General features: G+C 37.8%; 1 protein-coding gene across 1 annotated transcript; it reads left to right on the top strand.

The window, feature by feature from the left end:
- Positions 1-276: 276 nt before the first annotated feature.
- Positions 277-16,950, top strand: LOC147488085 (DNA polymerase zeta catalytic subunit-like). Its single transcript, XM_086574254.1, is given in 24 exon segments — positions 277-527; positions 529-640; positions 714-826; positions 911-953; positions 1,022-1,090; positions 1,179-1,281; positions 1,451-1,618; positions 1,705-1,796; positions 1,892-2,082; positions 2,084-2,324; positions 3,946-4,828; positions 5,312-5,554; positions 5,635-6,119; positions 6,383-6,431; positions 6,434-6,527; positions 7,175-7,428; positions 7,431-7,762; positions 8,128-8,274; positions 9,799-10,074; positions 11,066-11,173; positions 13,483-13,688; positions 14,289-14,592; positions 15,425-16,039; positions 16,543-16,950. Coding segments are annotated over 24 exon segments (5,496 nt in total). The 5' UTR covers positions 277-333; the 3' UTR covers positions 16,717-16,950.
- The last annotated feature ends 366 nt before the right edge of the window (positions 16,951-17,316 follow it).

Below are 17,316 nucleotides of genomic sequence, written 5' to 3' on the forward strand. Positions count from 1 at the left end.
TATTGTTCATTAAGGTGATTAGTTTTACTTAATATGATAACATGAGTAGATGATAAAAAAGAAAACAAAAATAATCAAAAGAAAGTCAGGATAACCTAAATGCTTGTGCTTGCTTAGGTCTGCCATCTGTCTAGGCCCTTCAAAAGCCCAGAGCCCCAGACTAGTTCGTCCAAAACTCAAAATGTGAGAGCATTATTTTCGGCCCATAAAGTCGGGTCCAGACCATGAGCTGTAGTAACCACCAAACCAATTAACCGTAACCGTACTTGAGAAGCTTCAAAAGTCGTCCAAACCCCGAAAAGAAAAACAAGCGCCAAAACAAAAATCCCCAAAATGGAAAACATTTCCCAACCAGACTACAACACATTATTCAGTGTTCGTATAGTCTCAATCGATTATTACATGTCACCACCAATCACAGACCTCGATATCTCCTACAGCACTTTCCAAGGTGTGAAAGCAAACGAAGTACCCGTTATAAGAATTTACGGTTCCACCCCTGCTGGTTAAAAAACTTGTTTACATATCCGCTTTACCTTACTTATACATACCATGTTCCAGTTCAATACAATCTTCAGAACAAGGTGAAAACTACACGCGTGATATAGCTAATGCAATTGAGAAAGCATTGAAAGTAAAAGTAAGTAGTTGTTATTCGCAGTCAAGCTATGTATGTATAATAGTTTCTGTTGATGTTTTACTGAACGTGGCAGATAAAATCTTCTAGTGGATTGAAAAGACAACATGTTCATGGATGTAGTCTTGTACGTGCAAAGAAGTTTTACGGTTATTATAAGTCGGAGGAGTTGTTTGTAAAGATATATTTGTATCCACATTGTTAGGACGTACAATTTATTTACTTATTTACTTATTATTGTTTGTTTGCTAACACCTTGATTTAAATTTAAAGATACTATCCACATGAAGTTGCTCGAGTGGCCACACTCCTTTTGGTACGTGTACTCATGAATCACACCTATACCTTGTTTTATACGGGAGGATAATGTACTTGTTTTTGCAGGATGGTGCTATTTTGGGTAGAAGCTATCAGCCTCATGAATCACATATACCTTATTTACTCCAATTTTTGGTATGGAGTATTATTCCTTCTTTTGTGATGTTATTTGCATTTAGACTTAAATGACACAGTGTTATTTTCGTATATTTGGAAATATTAGGTTGAGTATAACTTGTATGGAATGGGTCATTTGCATGTATCAAAGGTGAAGTTTCGTTATCCATTACCTGATGGATTCATCCCAAGAGGGGCTCAACAGAGTGGTATGTATAGACTTGCAACTGGGAAGGTTGCTTCCACTTCTTTTAATGACTAGGTTCTCTTTTCTGTGCATAAAAAACTGAACAACATTGACATCTAGCTGTTTTGACTTTTTGATCCTCTTTCGCAATTCAATTCCATTTGATGTCGTTGAAATTTTTCCTTAGGCAGATTCAGGTCATGGTTCTTGTCTAGGCATGCCGATTTGGACATCTAGCACAGTCCAGACTGGCTGGATATGGCCACATTCCACTGAAACTGATAGTTCACCAGATCAGGAACTTTGCCTGATAAAACGTCAGAGTATCTGTGAGCTTGAGGGAGATGCTACTGTAGATGGTGTGTGTTGTTCATAAATTCCCAGCGCAGACCATGCAACCATTGTGCAGTGTGGTTCACATTTTTCGTTGTTGTTTGTTATGCAGATATTTTAAACCAGCAGTTCAAAATGTATTCACCCCTTTCTCAGACATGTTCAGATGTGAAAATGGTTCAGTCACTTGTCCCAATGTGGCAGGTCTGCATGCGTTTATTATCTTTGATATTTTTTTTATATTTAGACGAGCTACTTTGGTTTCGGTCATCTCATGATGTTACCCTGGTTTGATTTAGGAGGAGTATGAAAGAACAGGGGTGCATGAGGAAGTGATACATTCAGACCCTAGCAAACCTCTTCCTGAAAATGTTCTGAAAACTCTTTCACATGGACCTGAGTTTGAGGATGCACTACTGTATATATGCAGCAAAGCTGAAAAGTCGTCTTCTTCTCAAGGTCCTCTTTCAGAGGACGCTGAAAGGTTTTTACACTATACGATCTTTAGTTGATGTGGGCAGCTTGCGTGAGTTTTCAGAACATGCGAACCCTACCTGTTCTCATGGAGATTCTTTTCAACGTTCTGAAGAAGTAAGTAGAAGTGGATCTACATCAAGCTGTTCATTATCTAAACACGATGATGATGCAGAATCTTCTGAAGCAAGGCATAAACTACTGGAAATAGTACCAGCTGACGAGACATTTAATATGATTGGAAGCTCAGATCCAAAGGTAGCCTGTACTTAAAACCCTTAACTTACTTAATTGTCTTTCCGTGCTAAGTTTGTAACAACAAGTTTGTCATTACTATTTTTTGTATTATGATTTCTTTGACTTGATTGAGGTGTTTTGGATTCATCCTCTATACTTTTTTTAATTGTTATCAGTATTTTCTGTCAGTCTCTTCTTCACCTTGATCTCTTTATGAGCAACATGTTCCTCCATCACTTCTGCTTCTTCATTTCATCTTCAGGTTGCCGAATTTCAATAATTTGATGATGAACACTGCATCTGGGGTCTTGTCAACCTTAGTGTTACCCTGAAAAAAGAAGTCTTTCATATAATTACAGTGACTATCTTTCTTCAAGTGACAGACGATTGTAAACCATTGCCCAAAGGTGCTCATTGATTCGGTCAGCCCCTCCAATGGGGACCCTTTCTTTTTTTGGGGTCCACAATTTCAGTGTCCTCCCTGAGTATATGGAGTTCCTTCTTTTTCTCCCCTGCCCTGGCTCTAAATTTTGATCCGAGTTCACTTGGTCGGAGTAATAGTTGTGAGATTGTTCAATAGATGTAGCGCTTTGAAAGTAATTGAAGTGGTCTTAAAATTTATGATTACTTACGTTCTAGGGAGCAGGTAGTATAAAATATGGGCCATCCAACTCAAAACCAATTGGTGAGAAATGGAGATGGCCAGGAACATCTATAATGTACTGCAAGGCTTCACAAATCCCATGTGAGACTATAACAAACATCTCAACATTCCCCATGCCCCCTCACGTGTGACATTACTTGAGCCTAACATGTTTACAACACACTTGGGTGATGTGGAGTAAACGGGCCCTTTGGGCCAAACAGATTATCCTGCTCTGATACTATATTAAATATGGGCATCCAACTCGAAACCAATTGGGGATAAGTGGAGAGGCCCAGAAACACATTTATGCTATACTGTAAGACTTCACAAATTACATATGTGACTATAACAAGCATCTCAACAGGGCAGTATAGCAATTCATTGTTGAAGGACAGTTTTATGGCTAGGGGATATCTATGAATGTAACAGTGAGTTTTTTCTTGATTTTCCAAACAACCGAGAGTAATCTTGTGGAGTACACATAATAGGGTAAGGGATCCTCTCCTATATATGTACAATGTTTTTATTTCTATGTTGCTATCAGAAAAACGTATGTATTTTTTAAGTGAAGAAAAGTAAGATACACCGATGAGAATGGGGTCCCTCAGGTGGGGACAAAATACACAGCATAAACTCCTAATTTCCTTTTGTGATGCACTCCCAATGATACCCCACAACGATGCTTGCAAATAACCTTGATCAGATGGAATGTTTGATGTCAATCCTTGATGCAATTATAAACAGTATTAAATTATTAACTAAATACCTTCAGTGATTGCCATTGATTTTCCTCCTCATTCTTTCCTGGCAACGCCTAGATGTAGACTTGGAGGTGCTTAAGCTTTTCGGTATTGAAGCTTGTTCCTCCTCCCTTTTTTCTTTTCTATTAAGTTCCTTGGGCCTAATTAGTCTCCGAGTCAATTTTCTTTTTTGTTGAAACATTTGCTTGAATTGACATATTCTATTATACTCATAATACTTTTTATAGTTTTGCAGGGGATAGATACGGAGGCTCTTGGGCTCTTAAGGTGGCTTGCCTCTTCTCAAGCAGCAGAAGATTTAAATACTGACGATGAACTTGGCTATGATATGATCTTGACTCCCTTGTTGCCTAAGACAGCAATTGGTAAAATTTTGGATAAGGCTAATTTGGATTATGAGTGTGAATCGCAACAGGAATGTCAAGACATTCTTGATTCAGTTTTGGATCCAAATTCTTGTTTATTGAAGGAACAAGCTTTACATTCTACTTCTGGCAACCACTTAGCCCACATGCCTATGGGCAATATAATTCCTCAAGTAGATGGCTCATCTGATGATCTTGTCACAGGTTCTGTTAGTACATCTAAAAAAGACATAGATGGTGAAATGGGCAGGTCTTCGAGCAGGGTAATTCAGGGAACGAACATACGCTGCAGTAGTGGGAAGAAAAAACGTGGTAGATTATGGGGCACTTTGCCGTTTTCCATGCTGCAAAAAGCAAGTGATAGTTCAGAGGCTTCCAGTTTCAATTCGACTGATGTATCAAACGAAATGAAAGATTGCACCATGTCTATTTCATCTGGAAAAGAGGATGATGAAGGTTGTGAAGCTTCAGTGACTGATGCCAAGGCAAATGACCGTGGTTTGAAAAAGCAAAAGGAAGTGACGGAAAGCTCTACGAGGGACTTAATGAGGAGAAAGCGATACCGTCGAGTGGAAGCATCTGAAGGTGGAACTTGTAGGGTTACGAATATCAGTACAGGTAAGGAGGAGGAGAAGACATCTCTCAGTCCGAAGCAGCTGGAGTTTCATATGAAGAATATGATTCCTAACAGAATGTGTGCCAAATCTGTTGAGATGTCGTTCAGCAAGAAGCCCCCTTTAAATAACTGGAAAAATTGAACATCTGAAGATACTGCAGTGGCACCCATTGTGCATGATCAAAAATTTATTGTGGATATGGAGGATTGTGAAGGAATATTAGGTTGGATTTTCAATTTACTAGATAGTATGTGACAGTTTCTGATTTTCTTATTACGTGATATAGATGCTGCTATGTAAGCTGATAATCCTCTTATTTTGGCTTCAAAGTCTAGATTTTTATGGTTTCATTTATTGCAAGTATCTGCTTGTCTCATTTCTCGCCGAGAAATGATGCAACATGACAAGTCTCATGTAGTATTTCTGCTTTCACCTTGGATTGTCTCGGAGATGGGTACATCTCAACTGTCAAGTCACAAAACCGAAATTTCAAAGCAAAGTAGTGGTAAAAAGTTTAGAGTTCACACCTTTGCCATGAGATTGGCTTTGCGAGAATCCAATTCTTTCTTGCCTGTTTGCTTTTGTATCTTGATTGAATATATGTTTGCTACTTTTGCAGTTGAAGGTGGTGTTGCTGATGACGTGTTTCCATTTTTTTCCGACAATGTTGGAGATGTGGAAGAACTTAACGATAGAAATAATGAAGTCATTAAGTCATCAGGAGAGGCTGTTATAGGCATCCCTACCCACTATCAGAATGATGGTTCGTTGTTATACCTACTAACAACTGTATATTCACCACCTTCTGTGGATTCTATTAGTGAATGGTTATTGCATCATCCTCCTAAACATGATGCTACAGGTATGAAGTGCGAACATCCTATTAGAAACTTAATAGATGCAAGGCATACCTCTGTCTGATTCTGGCTCATGGGATTTTAGGTACAAGAAAAAACATTTCTTCAAAAGTGCTGGAGTCACCATCTCCAGGTGGCAACAATAGATTAGATTTTTCTAAGGAAAATGACTCTTTTAATGACGGCAAAACAGCATCGGAGCCACCAAAACTTCAGTCTGTTTTGGCTGATGACCTTGAGTTGATATATTCACAAGAGCATCTAGTCAACAGTTTTCATGAGTTTTCAGACAAATTTGGCCATGTACCTCATATGGAGTCTTCCTCGGATCAATTGATTCAGAAAGACAGCAGGAATTCCATGAAAGTAAATAATCTATCTGAGGTCATGACTGAAAGACACAGTGAAGGTACTCTAATGAAAGGGAATGAGCATATTGATAGTTGCCAGGATATCTCCCAGCTTTCTGGCCCAGACATGAGGTCGAAGCTTACTCCACTTAGCCAAACAGGATTTCGAGATCCTGCAAGTGTTGGTGCTGGACAACAGCTAACCCTGATGAGTATAGAGGTAGTATGCATATAGTTATCTTTAGTTTTACTACCCTGATGGTTTTCTTGAAAATTACTCTATATCCATGGAATGTGTTCAAGCATGCTTCCCTGCATTTTCCACAGGACGGTCATTATAGTTACCTGGACTATGTTTACACCACTCCCCCTCCCCCCTCCCTAAGTTTTAGCTGGAGTAGGTTAAAATGGCTTTGGTGACTTTCTGTTAATGTTCAGATACTTGGTAAAGCATATATAATTCAGATGTAATTTTTGTCATAGGTTCAAGCAGAATCAAGAGGAGATCTCCGACCAGATCCCAGAAATGACGCGTCACTGTTATTGCTGTTAGAATTCAAGATGATAATGATCTTGGTCTGGAAACCTTTGTACTTTTGCGTGGGAACGAGGGAGAATCGTTTCAGAGGTGTGATCACTCTTTCTTGGTTGCATGCTTAAATCTACTAATGCTCTATTTAGTTTTATTTTTCAAGATATATTTGATTTTCCTTCTTGTTGGTGTAATTTTCATGATTTTACAGTATACTAACTGTTATTGATAAAATAGAAAAGTTATTTACTATTGAAAGGCAAAGTAGTTGATGCAAATACCGAATAGCGATCTCGAATGGGTTTTTGCCCAAAGTGCTTGGGCATAAAACGAGAAGTAAAGCAACTGCTTGACCATCCTATCAGGAAAATGAGGAAATACTAATGGGGTAGGAAATGACATCAACATCGTTTAGTTCAATGCAAAATTGTATTAGTCATCCAAATTCATGTAAAGTTGAATTCCCAACCAAGCAACCACCAAATGGAAAGTTCTAGCTGCAAAGGAAGAAAGGGTCATCTTCCGCCTGGTTATAACCATTCACCATCACCATAATCTCGCTCTATTTTTTCATCTTCTCGCCTTCTAGAAAATCTTTTCGGTCTGTATTGATTGACATCATAAGCTTTTATCTCGAAAATTTGATTGAAGTGATTTTTTTACCCTCTCTCCTCTCCTTCTCTGGGTTCAGTGAAGAAATGGCTTAAAAAAATTGTCATGACTATTTTTTCTCACGTCTGCAGAAATCTTGATGCAATTTCTGGCTGTACGGTCATAGTTGTTTTGGAGGAGAAACACTTATTTTACCATTTTGTGAAGATCGTTCGTTCATCTGATCCTGATATCTTGATGGGTTGGGAAATCCAGGGTGGTTCTCTTGGTTTTTTAGCTGAGAGGGCTGCCCATCTTGGTATACTTTTATTGAGTACCATCTCGCGGACCCCGTCATGTGAAACCAAAGCTAGAAACTCAGCAACTGGAGAAATACGAGTTCAAGAATTCTTCTGCCTGAAGCCTTAGTTACGGATCCCGCTGTATTTGGGAATACAATCATTGAGGATGAATGGGGCCGAACTCATGCTAGTGGTGTTCACGTAGGTGGAAGAATTGTTCTGAATATATGGAGACTGATGCGTGGTGAAATTAAGCTCAATATGTATACTATGGAAGCCGTAGCGGAAGAAGTTTTAAGGAGAAAAGTTCCATTAATTCCTCCTAGAATATTGGCACAATGGTTTTCAAGTGGTCCCGGACGAGCGAGGTTTCGTTGTATTGAATATATCATTGAAAGAACAAAGCTGAACCTTGAGATAATGGATCAACTTGATATGGTAATCAACTTGTCTGCCTTTACATGACAATGTATTTGAGAATTCGCTTGGATTTTGCATGTTGCATTTGCTTAACTCTGAGAATATGTTACACTTGTCATTAGCATTTAAAGTCCAGAAGATCACCCTTACTTTGGCTTCTGACTTGTGGAGATAATGCAATCTGCCAATTTTATAGAACTAATCCTAGTTAATTTTTTATGTTGTAACTTGTAAGTTACAAAGGACTCTGTCTACAGTGTGATGTCAAATCTTTTTTGTCTCTTGATACTGTATCATGTACTCAGACCATCTTGTTTCAGTTTTCTGCAAGCATTGTGTTTGTGAATCATCATTAATATGCATATTATCTTTGTCATCTACAGATAAATCGAACATCAGAGCTTGCTCGTGTTTTCGGCATAGATTTTTTTTCTGTTCTTTCTCGAGGTTCACAGTATCGTGTAGAATCTATGTTTCTGAGGTTAGCACGTACGCAAAACTACCTGGCCATCTCTCCTGGGAACCAGCAGGTTGTACCATCAATTTTTTTCATACTTTACGACGCTGTACTGTAGTAGTTTGGTTCTGAGATATTTTGCATTCTCTCTGCTAACTATTTCGTTTATTGTATAATTTATTTTGGTTTATGGTTGTGTTTTGGATTTGTAATTTTCATTATGTCATGCTTAACATCATTTATGTGAGATCTGAAATTGAGATTTGTCCTTTCGTGCCGTTTATTATTTAAAAAAGTCCTACTATTTTAAGCTAAGTTACATTGACACGGATAGGTGTGGATACGAAGTGTCTGACACAGCGAAATATAAAAAATTGAAGTACATCACATACAATGTGTCCAAATGTGTGTCTGACAGGGACACGTGGAGTCGTATCCAACACTGATTGTTTTTATAATATAGTGTGTCCGTGTAACATAGATTTAAAGAAATGTTGCCAATAGTCAATATATCAGAGCACAGCCCTGTTGGTCCTAACCATTTCCTCAGAGCTTAGGAACCTGCATGATAGATGATAGACTCCAGTTTAAATAAGTAAATAACATAAACTACTGATAATAGTTATATCATATATTTACCATACTGCCTATACTCCTTGAGTTTCCGTCCCTTGTTTGTATTGTGAATTGATAACCAAAGTTTATCATCTTATAGCTGCATGGAGGGCAACTGGCATTGTCTCAGTCTGTCCTTATACCTGGTTCTACAATGTAATAGAATAGTTGATATTCTTCTTATGGGATGGTGTTTTTTATGTATGGTTGTGTGTTCTGTATGGACTACCATCTAAGTTTCTTGTTCCAGCGCAATTATAAATTTAATTGATTAATGGGAAAAGGGTGAATTGTCGAACATGAAAGAAAACTGGTAATTGCTTTATTGTTGGGTATGTATGCCATATGGAATCTTAAATGAGGCATGGGAAGATCTCAAGGCTGAACTGTACTTGCTCTGTATTTCATTTTTGAACCCTTTTTAAAATGTTATATATCTTTGAGTGGAAATTTACTCCGGCCACAATTATTTTCTATCCCCTACTTAAATCATATTTTTTAATTAGTAATTCCTGATAATGAATTTTGTTGCACATGTTAGTTGTAAATCTGCTTGAGGGTCTTTCTTATTCTTTCTCTTAGGGCACTTCTTTTTTGGTAAAAGTTTTTTTGCATACATTTTATGGATTATAGAACTAATGGAAAACAATACTTGACGGTTGTGCTGTAACAAAGTTCTTGTTGTATACCCTTGAAGGAAATGCCAACCAAACCAAGTGATGATGAAAGATGTGACCATTGATAAATTAGTTTGACAATATCATCATGCGCTACCTTCATTCTTGCTAAAATGTTTGGATAAGCCAATTTTTAACCCTGTCACGCCCACCCTTCTCAGAACCACGAGCTAGTGTTCCATTGTCCAAGTGTAGAATGTAAAATTTATTCTGTACCTAAGCATGCAGTTTGTTTGGATTAGTTTGACTTTTTATTTCAAAAAAGATCGAGAAAATAATGATTTGATTAATATTTTCGTTAACAGGTAGCTTCACAGCCTGCAATGGAGTGCTTGCCCCTTGTTATGGAGCCTGAGTCTCGTTTTTATGCAGATCCTGTGGCAGTTCTTGATTTTCAATCTCTATATCCATCAATGATAATTGCGTACAACCTCTGCTTTTGTACCTGCCTTGGCAAAGTCATTTCTGCAAAAGAAGATATACTTGGTGTCTGCTCATATATACCAGATCCACAACATCTGATGGATATCAAAAATAGAATTCTGCTTACTCCAAATTGGGGTATGTATGTGCCGTCAGAGGTAATATTTCCCAGAGATTCTTTTACCTGGTCCATTATATATTACAGTTGTTTAAACTTTTAAGTGTGTTCTAAGTTGGTGGAAACTTTTGTTATTCCACTTGGAAACAATGCATTGTTCCATAGATGATGGTACAGAGTAATATTGAAGTATGGAATGGAAAACATATATATACATTATACCTGTGTGTGTAACCGTAGGATATAGTAATTATTAAGCCGTTATTGCCTTTGATAATATGATTCTTTTTTCGCTCCTTTTTTTGGATAGACGTGATTGTGGCTCACTTTTATCTTTTTTCCGAATAAATAGAAACACACCCTGGTTGCTTCTCTCTCTCTTCCCTTCCCCCTCTCCCCAAGAAAAAAAAAAAAATTATTAACACCCACCCCATAAAAAAATTAGCTCTAGCTCTCTAAGTGTTATAATGTTTCAGGTAATTGAATTTGAGATGTAGTCAAGATAATCTTCGACTTTGTGTTGTCAATGTCCATTTCATTAATGCTTTTTCGGTCGTATTTGAATCTCTTATCCTTCATTAAAATTTTCTATGGAAAGGCTAAGAGTAAAGCCACCATGAGAGCAGGGTGTGTGTGTGTGGTGGGGTGGGGTGGGGGGTTTGCAAAAGCATCTACATAGAAATTAAGATATCCATACTAGGTAGGCACCCTTAGCCCACTAATCCTTTGCCCCTCGTGCTCCCTCAGCAAGACACTAAGGTACATCATTGTGGAGATTAAAATTTGTCTCTTTCCCGGTCTTTAAGTGGGGACAGTATCGACAATACGGTGTGCTTTAATTAATTTTTGTTGTTATCTTCACCTAACTATGTGACTGTAATTAGGAGTAAACACATGCGAGTTTTTTTGCTAGTATTAGTATAGGCTTCTGTATCATTTCCAAATTACATGGTAAGTGTGATGATAATGAATTTTCGAAATTAAATGTTATATGCCAACTTGGTAATTTCTGTGTTACTTTTGTCTAACAGGTTCGGAAAGGCGTGCTACCCCGTTTGTTGGAGGAGATATTATCGACTAGAATTATGGTGAAAAGGGCAATGAAAAGCTTGACACCTTCAGAACGAGTTTTGTATAGGGTAAAATTGTACTTTTGTCATTGTTTATGATGCATGTATTTCTCATCACTACTAATAATGCATTTCCTGCACTAAACAATTGAACATGATAAGTATCACATTCAGGTGCATAATTACTTTTCGTACCTGTCATAGCTTGCATTAGCTAACTATTAGAGCCTTTCCACTTACCTGGATTTTGGAAGGATACTGAACAGTATTAAAATTTAGTGTGTTGTACCCAACAGGGTGACTGACACTACCTGGTTGGGCCTGATCTTCTATATTATTGTGTACTGATCTTAGTCACCAGAACGCTGAGCGGGAGCGAGAGCGAGAGCGGGAGCGTAAGAGCGCCTAACTTGAGAAGCTCTGTGTTTCAGAGCACCTTGAGAGCGGCGTATATAACATATAAATAATACACATATTTGTAAAACAAAGTAGTAAAAAAAATTATTCAAACAAAGTAAAGCTTAGATATTCAAAATGAAAGGAAATATAGTTACAAAAAAAGAAAAAAAAAACATATAATTTAATCTTAAAAGTGTGGATGGGCAATTGGGCACATTAGTTAAGGATGCCACGTTGTATGTTACCAATCAAAAGTAATTGTATTGAAACTTGAAAGGCAGTATCCAAAACCAGAAACCAAAACATACTCCACTGAAACCAAAACCACTTTCTAAACCATTCTTTTAGCTCAAACCATTTCTCAACCATTAAACAACTTCATCTTCGATTTATTTATCAAATCATTCTATGAAAGGATTTAACTCAGTCATTCACAGTTTCAAGGACCTACAACTTTGTCAAAGCTTGAATTTTAGTTTTATGTGAAATCCATCTACCTTAAAACAATGGTGGGTTTCATGTTTTTTCTTTTTCCCTGGTAATGAACAAATTCTATTTCATTTCTTTCATCTTTTGTGTTGAATCCATCATTTCAAGACTGCATAGACATGTTTGTGGAGGAAATTTGACACGGTTTTGCACTAAAATAGAGAGCGCGGTTTTGCAAATTACGGAGCACGGTTTTACAAATTACGGAGCGCGGTTTTCAAATTTAGAGAGCGCGGTTTTATGGAGGTTTTGCTCTTAGACCGCGAGAGCGCGGTTTGAGATCGGGAACGAGGGGGGTAGCGCACGGTTTGTGACTAAGGTACTGATGCGATGGGGGTAGCTAATATCGGTTGTTATCTCTTGGGTGAAAGTTGCCTGGTCAAGGTCCATCTCTTCTAAGTTCTTTTTTTCATGTATACGAATTGAAATCTTCTTAGTCAGAAGAAGCTTACCATCCTCATACCCTACCCTTTTAAAGAGAAGAATGGTTTTATCCCAGTGTAGATGATGTAAAGCCACTACGTTAGAACAAGATTTCATTAGAGTAGTTGTTGAATCCACGAGAAGTATCTCCCCTTTACAGCAGCAGGTCCTTACCCTTTCCTCTATTTTTTTTTTCGGTCGATATAACAAGATTTTATGAGAATATCATTGCGTGAGAGGTTCACACTACATACTAGACTACCAGTAGTTACATCAAAGCTACACTACAGCTTCTCAATCCGTTACAATTGAATCAAAACTCACATTCCTAAAAGTAGGAAGATGAGATACTATTCCCCAAAGGACATACTTGCAACTACAAATGATAAGACGTAAATCACAAATCTTAAAAATCCTTTGATTTCTTTCCAGCCATATATGGTCCATGTAATAGCATGAGCAATATTGTCCGGTGGCGAAGCGTCTTTGGGAGGTGTTATCATCTTTTAATAAACCTTGGAGGTGTCCAGGTGAGATTAGAGAGGCCCTTGGTGGCAACATAAGTGGCTAGTGGGACATCTTCCTAAGGCAATAGTGTGGGGCATATGGTTGGAACGCAATCAGAGAGTGTTTGAGATCAAGAAAAATGATATGCACAAGATTTTGGTAGATATTAAGGAGCTATTGTATGAATGGTCGAGGTATGTCTCCATTTTTAGGGAGTTGAGATTTCGATATAGTAGTTTTGTAGTTTTGTATTTGAGAATCACGTGGGAGTATAATTAGCTACTCTTAGTTCCTTGCTAAGTGCTAGCTATCTTGATTGTGACAATTTTCATTGGGAATGAAATATAACTTTCACGGATCAAAAAGATAAATAGGACGACCTCAACTGCAGTCAATCTCTTTAGGCACTGTAATGCCTTCTAAACAGTCCAGATTGTCCTTATCAATTTTTCACAATCTTAATTGCTAAACCTTTAGTGCTTTGTATTTCTGGCTCCTGAAATTTTGTCACATTATAACATTCAAATTGTGACCGTTGCAATCTTTCCCTGCTTTTCCAGATATTTAATGCAAGACAGCTCGCTCTGAAGCTGATATCAAATGTAACTTATGGCTATACAGCTGCTGGCTTTAGTGGGCGCATTCCTTGCGCGGAACTCGCGGACAGTATTGTCCAATGTGGTCGTAGGACTCTGGAAAATGCTATTTCATATGTCAATTCACATTATAAGTGGAAGGCTAGAGTTATTTATGGTGACACTGATAGGTAATAGTTTCTTGTTATCCTTTTAAATGTCTTGTTTAGCTTTAGTTTCTAAAGTCCAATTTTGCTTTAGTAAGTCCTCCTAACTTACCATGGAGTGGTAAGCACATGATTAGCGGTCCTCAGCCGTGGCATTGTGGCAACCTAGTTGGAATGTACTTTGCTTTTCTAGTATCACTGGGTTCACTTAGGAGGATATAGTTGGTTTATTCAACTTTTGAGATTGGGTGATTTTTTTGTTTTTTTTTTAAATTAAAAATGAATGAGAGTCAAATGGACATTTATAGTTTATCGGGATCTATCTTCCATCCAGATCATTAACAATTCTATATGCTTTGCATAAAATTGGGTTAATGTTGCTAATTAAACTGGAAAAGATTAATACAGATTTAAGTCAGCATTTATTCTAGGGAATGTCACGGTGAGTGTTAGAAAATGGTGTTTCCTGTTGTTTTGTATACAAGGGTAGAATGCACATCGGTAATGGGGATTGTAATGCTTGATAATTTTATTGTAGATAGATCCTTTTCCTCACCTTTGTCATTCTTCAGATGTTTATTCTAATTGTGATGAACATTTTAATAACTGGTTGCTTTTTTGCAGTATGTTTGTCCTCCTTAAAGGACGCACAATGAAAGAATCTTTCAGTATTGGACAGGAGATTGCATCTGTAATCACTTCGATGAATCCAGCGCCAGTCACATTGAAAATGGAAAAGGTCTATCATCCGTGTTTTCTCCTTACGAAGAAGCGTTATGTTGGTTACAGCTACGAGACCCCAGACCAAGTTGAACCTTCTTTTGACGCCAAAGGTATAGAAACTGTAAGAAGAGATTCGTGTGGGGCAGTTGCAAAGACAATGGAGCAGTCGTTAAGACTATTTTTTGAACACCAGGACATTTCTAAGGTATGATTGTTCATGTTTGAACCTCATGTTCAAGTAAGAAACTTTTCTTTTGAAAAAGAGCTTGGGAGTTATTATAACTTTGTTCATTTATTTTTTCTCTTTCTGTTGACCTAATAAGTATTTTGACAAATGCGGTCTGGGCAGGTTACGTGTTTAACATTAGAAAAATGGTTTGAAATGTTTGGATCCCCCTTCACCCTTCAACTTTAATCAGTATTTTGGTTTAATAAACTGGTAGGGTCTGCCAAATTCTTCCCCTTCTCAAGGGTGTTTCCTTAAGGGTGAAAAAAGAAAGGAAATAAAATATAGGGCATTTGATCCAGAAGTCTCTCAGTGAAAACTTGTAAGTTGTAACGAAACTTATGTTAAGTTATTAATTCTAGAACGAAATTAACTTGCTTTTGAATGTCAAAGACACAGGTGAGATAAGGCGTGCCTTAGATACACGCCTTAGACACATCACACAAGTAACACCATACGCGTTCCAGTATCGTCTAAAGCACATAAAGCTTTGCAAAAAGAGCTATAGTTGTAAAGCTGTTCGCTTCTGCTCAGCAATACTTGTAAATTGTAATAAAATTCTGCTATTTTTATGTATGGCCAGATTGATATAGTATCTTTTCAAAGGTAAATCTGCATAGCAAAATTATTAGCCATGTGAATTATTTATTAGACAGTTTATGTAGTTACTAATTGTAATTAATAATAATTCCCTCATTAGCATCCCTTATCATTATTGTTCCCTGTTGAAACCAAACTTTCTGGTGCAATAATGATCCAATTAGGCCTTTATCTTGATTAACTTGCTAATTTTTCTAGCCTTTATAATTAGGTCAAAGCGTACCTGCAGTGGCAGTGGACCCGAATTTTGGCTGGCAGGGCATCTCTACATGATTTTGTATTTGCAAAGGAGGTTCGTTTGGGAACTTACAGTAACAGATCTGCTTCACTTCCGCCAGCAGCAATTGTGGCTATTAAAGCAATGAAAACTGATCCCAGAGCAGAACCACGATATGCAGAGCGAGTACCTTATGCAGTAATCCATGGAGAGCCTGGGGCCCGCCTTGTTGATATGGTTGTTGACCCCCTGGATCTTTTGGCAACTGATTCTCCTTTCAGTTTAAATGACTTGTATTACATCAATAAACAAATAATTCCAGCACTGCAACGGGTGTTTGGTCTTGTTGGTGCCGACTTGAAACGATGGTTTTCAGAGATGCCACGTCCAGTTAGATCAGCTGTAGGTAAACGATTCTCTTATGCTCCAAGTGGTCAAAGAACAAGAATAGACTATTACTATCTCTCCAGACACTGTATTCTCTGTGGAGAGCTGGTCCAAGCATCAAACCATTTTTGTGACAACTGCTCTAAGAACGAAGCAGCTGTTGCAACTGCTATGGTCTGTAGAACCTCAAAACTAGAGATGGAGGTCCAACACCTTGCAGCTGTAAGTCTTTCGTCTCAAAGTAGTATTTGAAATTTTTACGTACAAGTTGTATTACTTGCTTCTTTGTTCTATGATATTTGAACTGCGCCTCTAGTTGTGTATGTAGTTATGGATATGGATAAGCTTTGAATGATACTTTTGGGGTTTCCATTCAAAACTTCACATGCTTCTAAAACGCACTCCTGACCTGCTATGAATCACAGCAGAATGCTATTTTAATTTGGATAAGGCGTTCTGCACTTAAAGTGGAAGTATCTGAAATAATATAAATTCCCCATTTTTTATTTTTTGGGGAACATTGATCATTACATCGTCGAGGAATTACTTTAACTATAGCTTACTACCTATTTTTGTTATAGCCATTTTTCTGTTGCCACTTGCCTACAGTCATATCCTTGTTAAGTATAAAACTGGCTTTTCGTTATGATCATTTTAAGTTAAAATATTGAGCTGCTCATCCTCATATTAAGTTATACTTAGTGCGGGTTCTTCCTTTCTTGTAGATATGCCGGCATTGTGGAGGTGGGGATTGGATTGTTTATAGTGGGATTAAGTGTGTATCCCTTGCATGTACTACATTCTATGAAAGACGGAAAGTCCAGAAAGAACTACACACCCTTTCTGGTGTTGCTGCCGATATAGGGTTCTACCCAAGGTGTATGGAGGAGTTGTTCTGAAGTTCTTTACACCTGCTTCAATGTGACAAAGACAGATTTGCTTGTATGGATCTGATGAATTTGTCCATCAGTCTTGTATAAATTGTACAGAACCACAGTAATACTGCTGTCAATAGCCATAGCTTAGTCTCTTACAAATCTGTGTATATCTTCATTTTATAGAAAATGCAAGTTGGAACTTTGTAACTTTAAAGTTTATTGCGGTAATGTAATTTCAGTTAGATTTTGCGTCTCTATCACAATTATTTTGTTGGAGGATGAAGGTTCACCTAGATCATAGATATGTGTTTCTGTCCGGCCTGATGGTGTTCTTATGCGACATTGATGCTCAGTGGTGTCTGTCCCAGACGACTGACCGGTTTGATGCTCATACACAAGCTCGAGGTCTTGAAGATGGCAAGTAATCTGGTGTTTTTTTGTTTTAAAAACCAGAGTTTGGTGTGCGGATGAGAGGTCATGGCAGTTCAAATGGTAGGTTTGTTTGATGCCACAACGGTATGACATTCTTCGGTAAATTGTATGCGTGGTTGAGCGGTGTGGTTGATCACTTTGAACGGATCTACTGTGAATACAGTATACACCGGTTAAATAGTGCGACCT

This window comes from Coptis chinensis, chromosome 7, assembly GCF_015680905.1.
Source record: "Coptis chinensis isolate HL-2020 chromosome 7, ASM1568090v1, whole genome shotgun sequence".
Lineage (NCBI taxonomy): Eukaryota > Viridiplantae > Streptophyta > Magnoliopsida > Ranunculales > Ranunculaceae > Coptis > Coptis chinensis.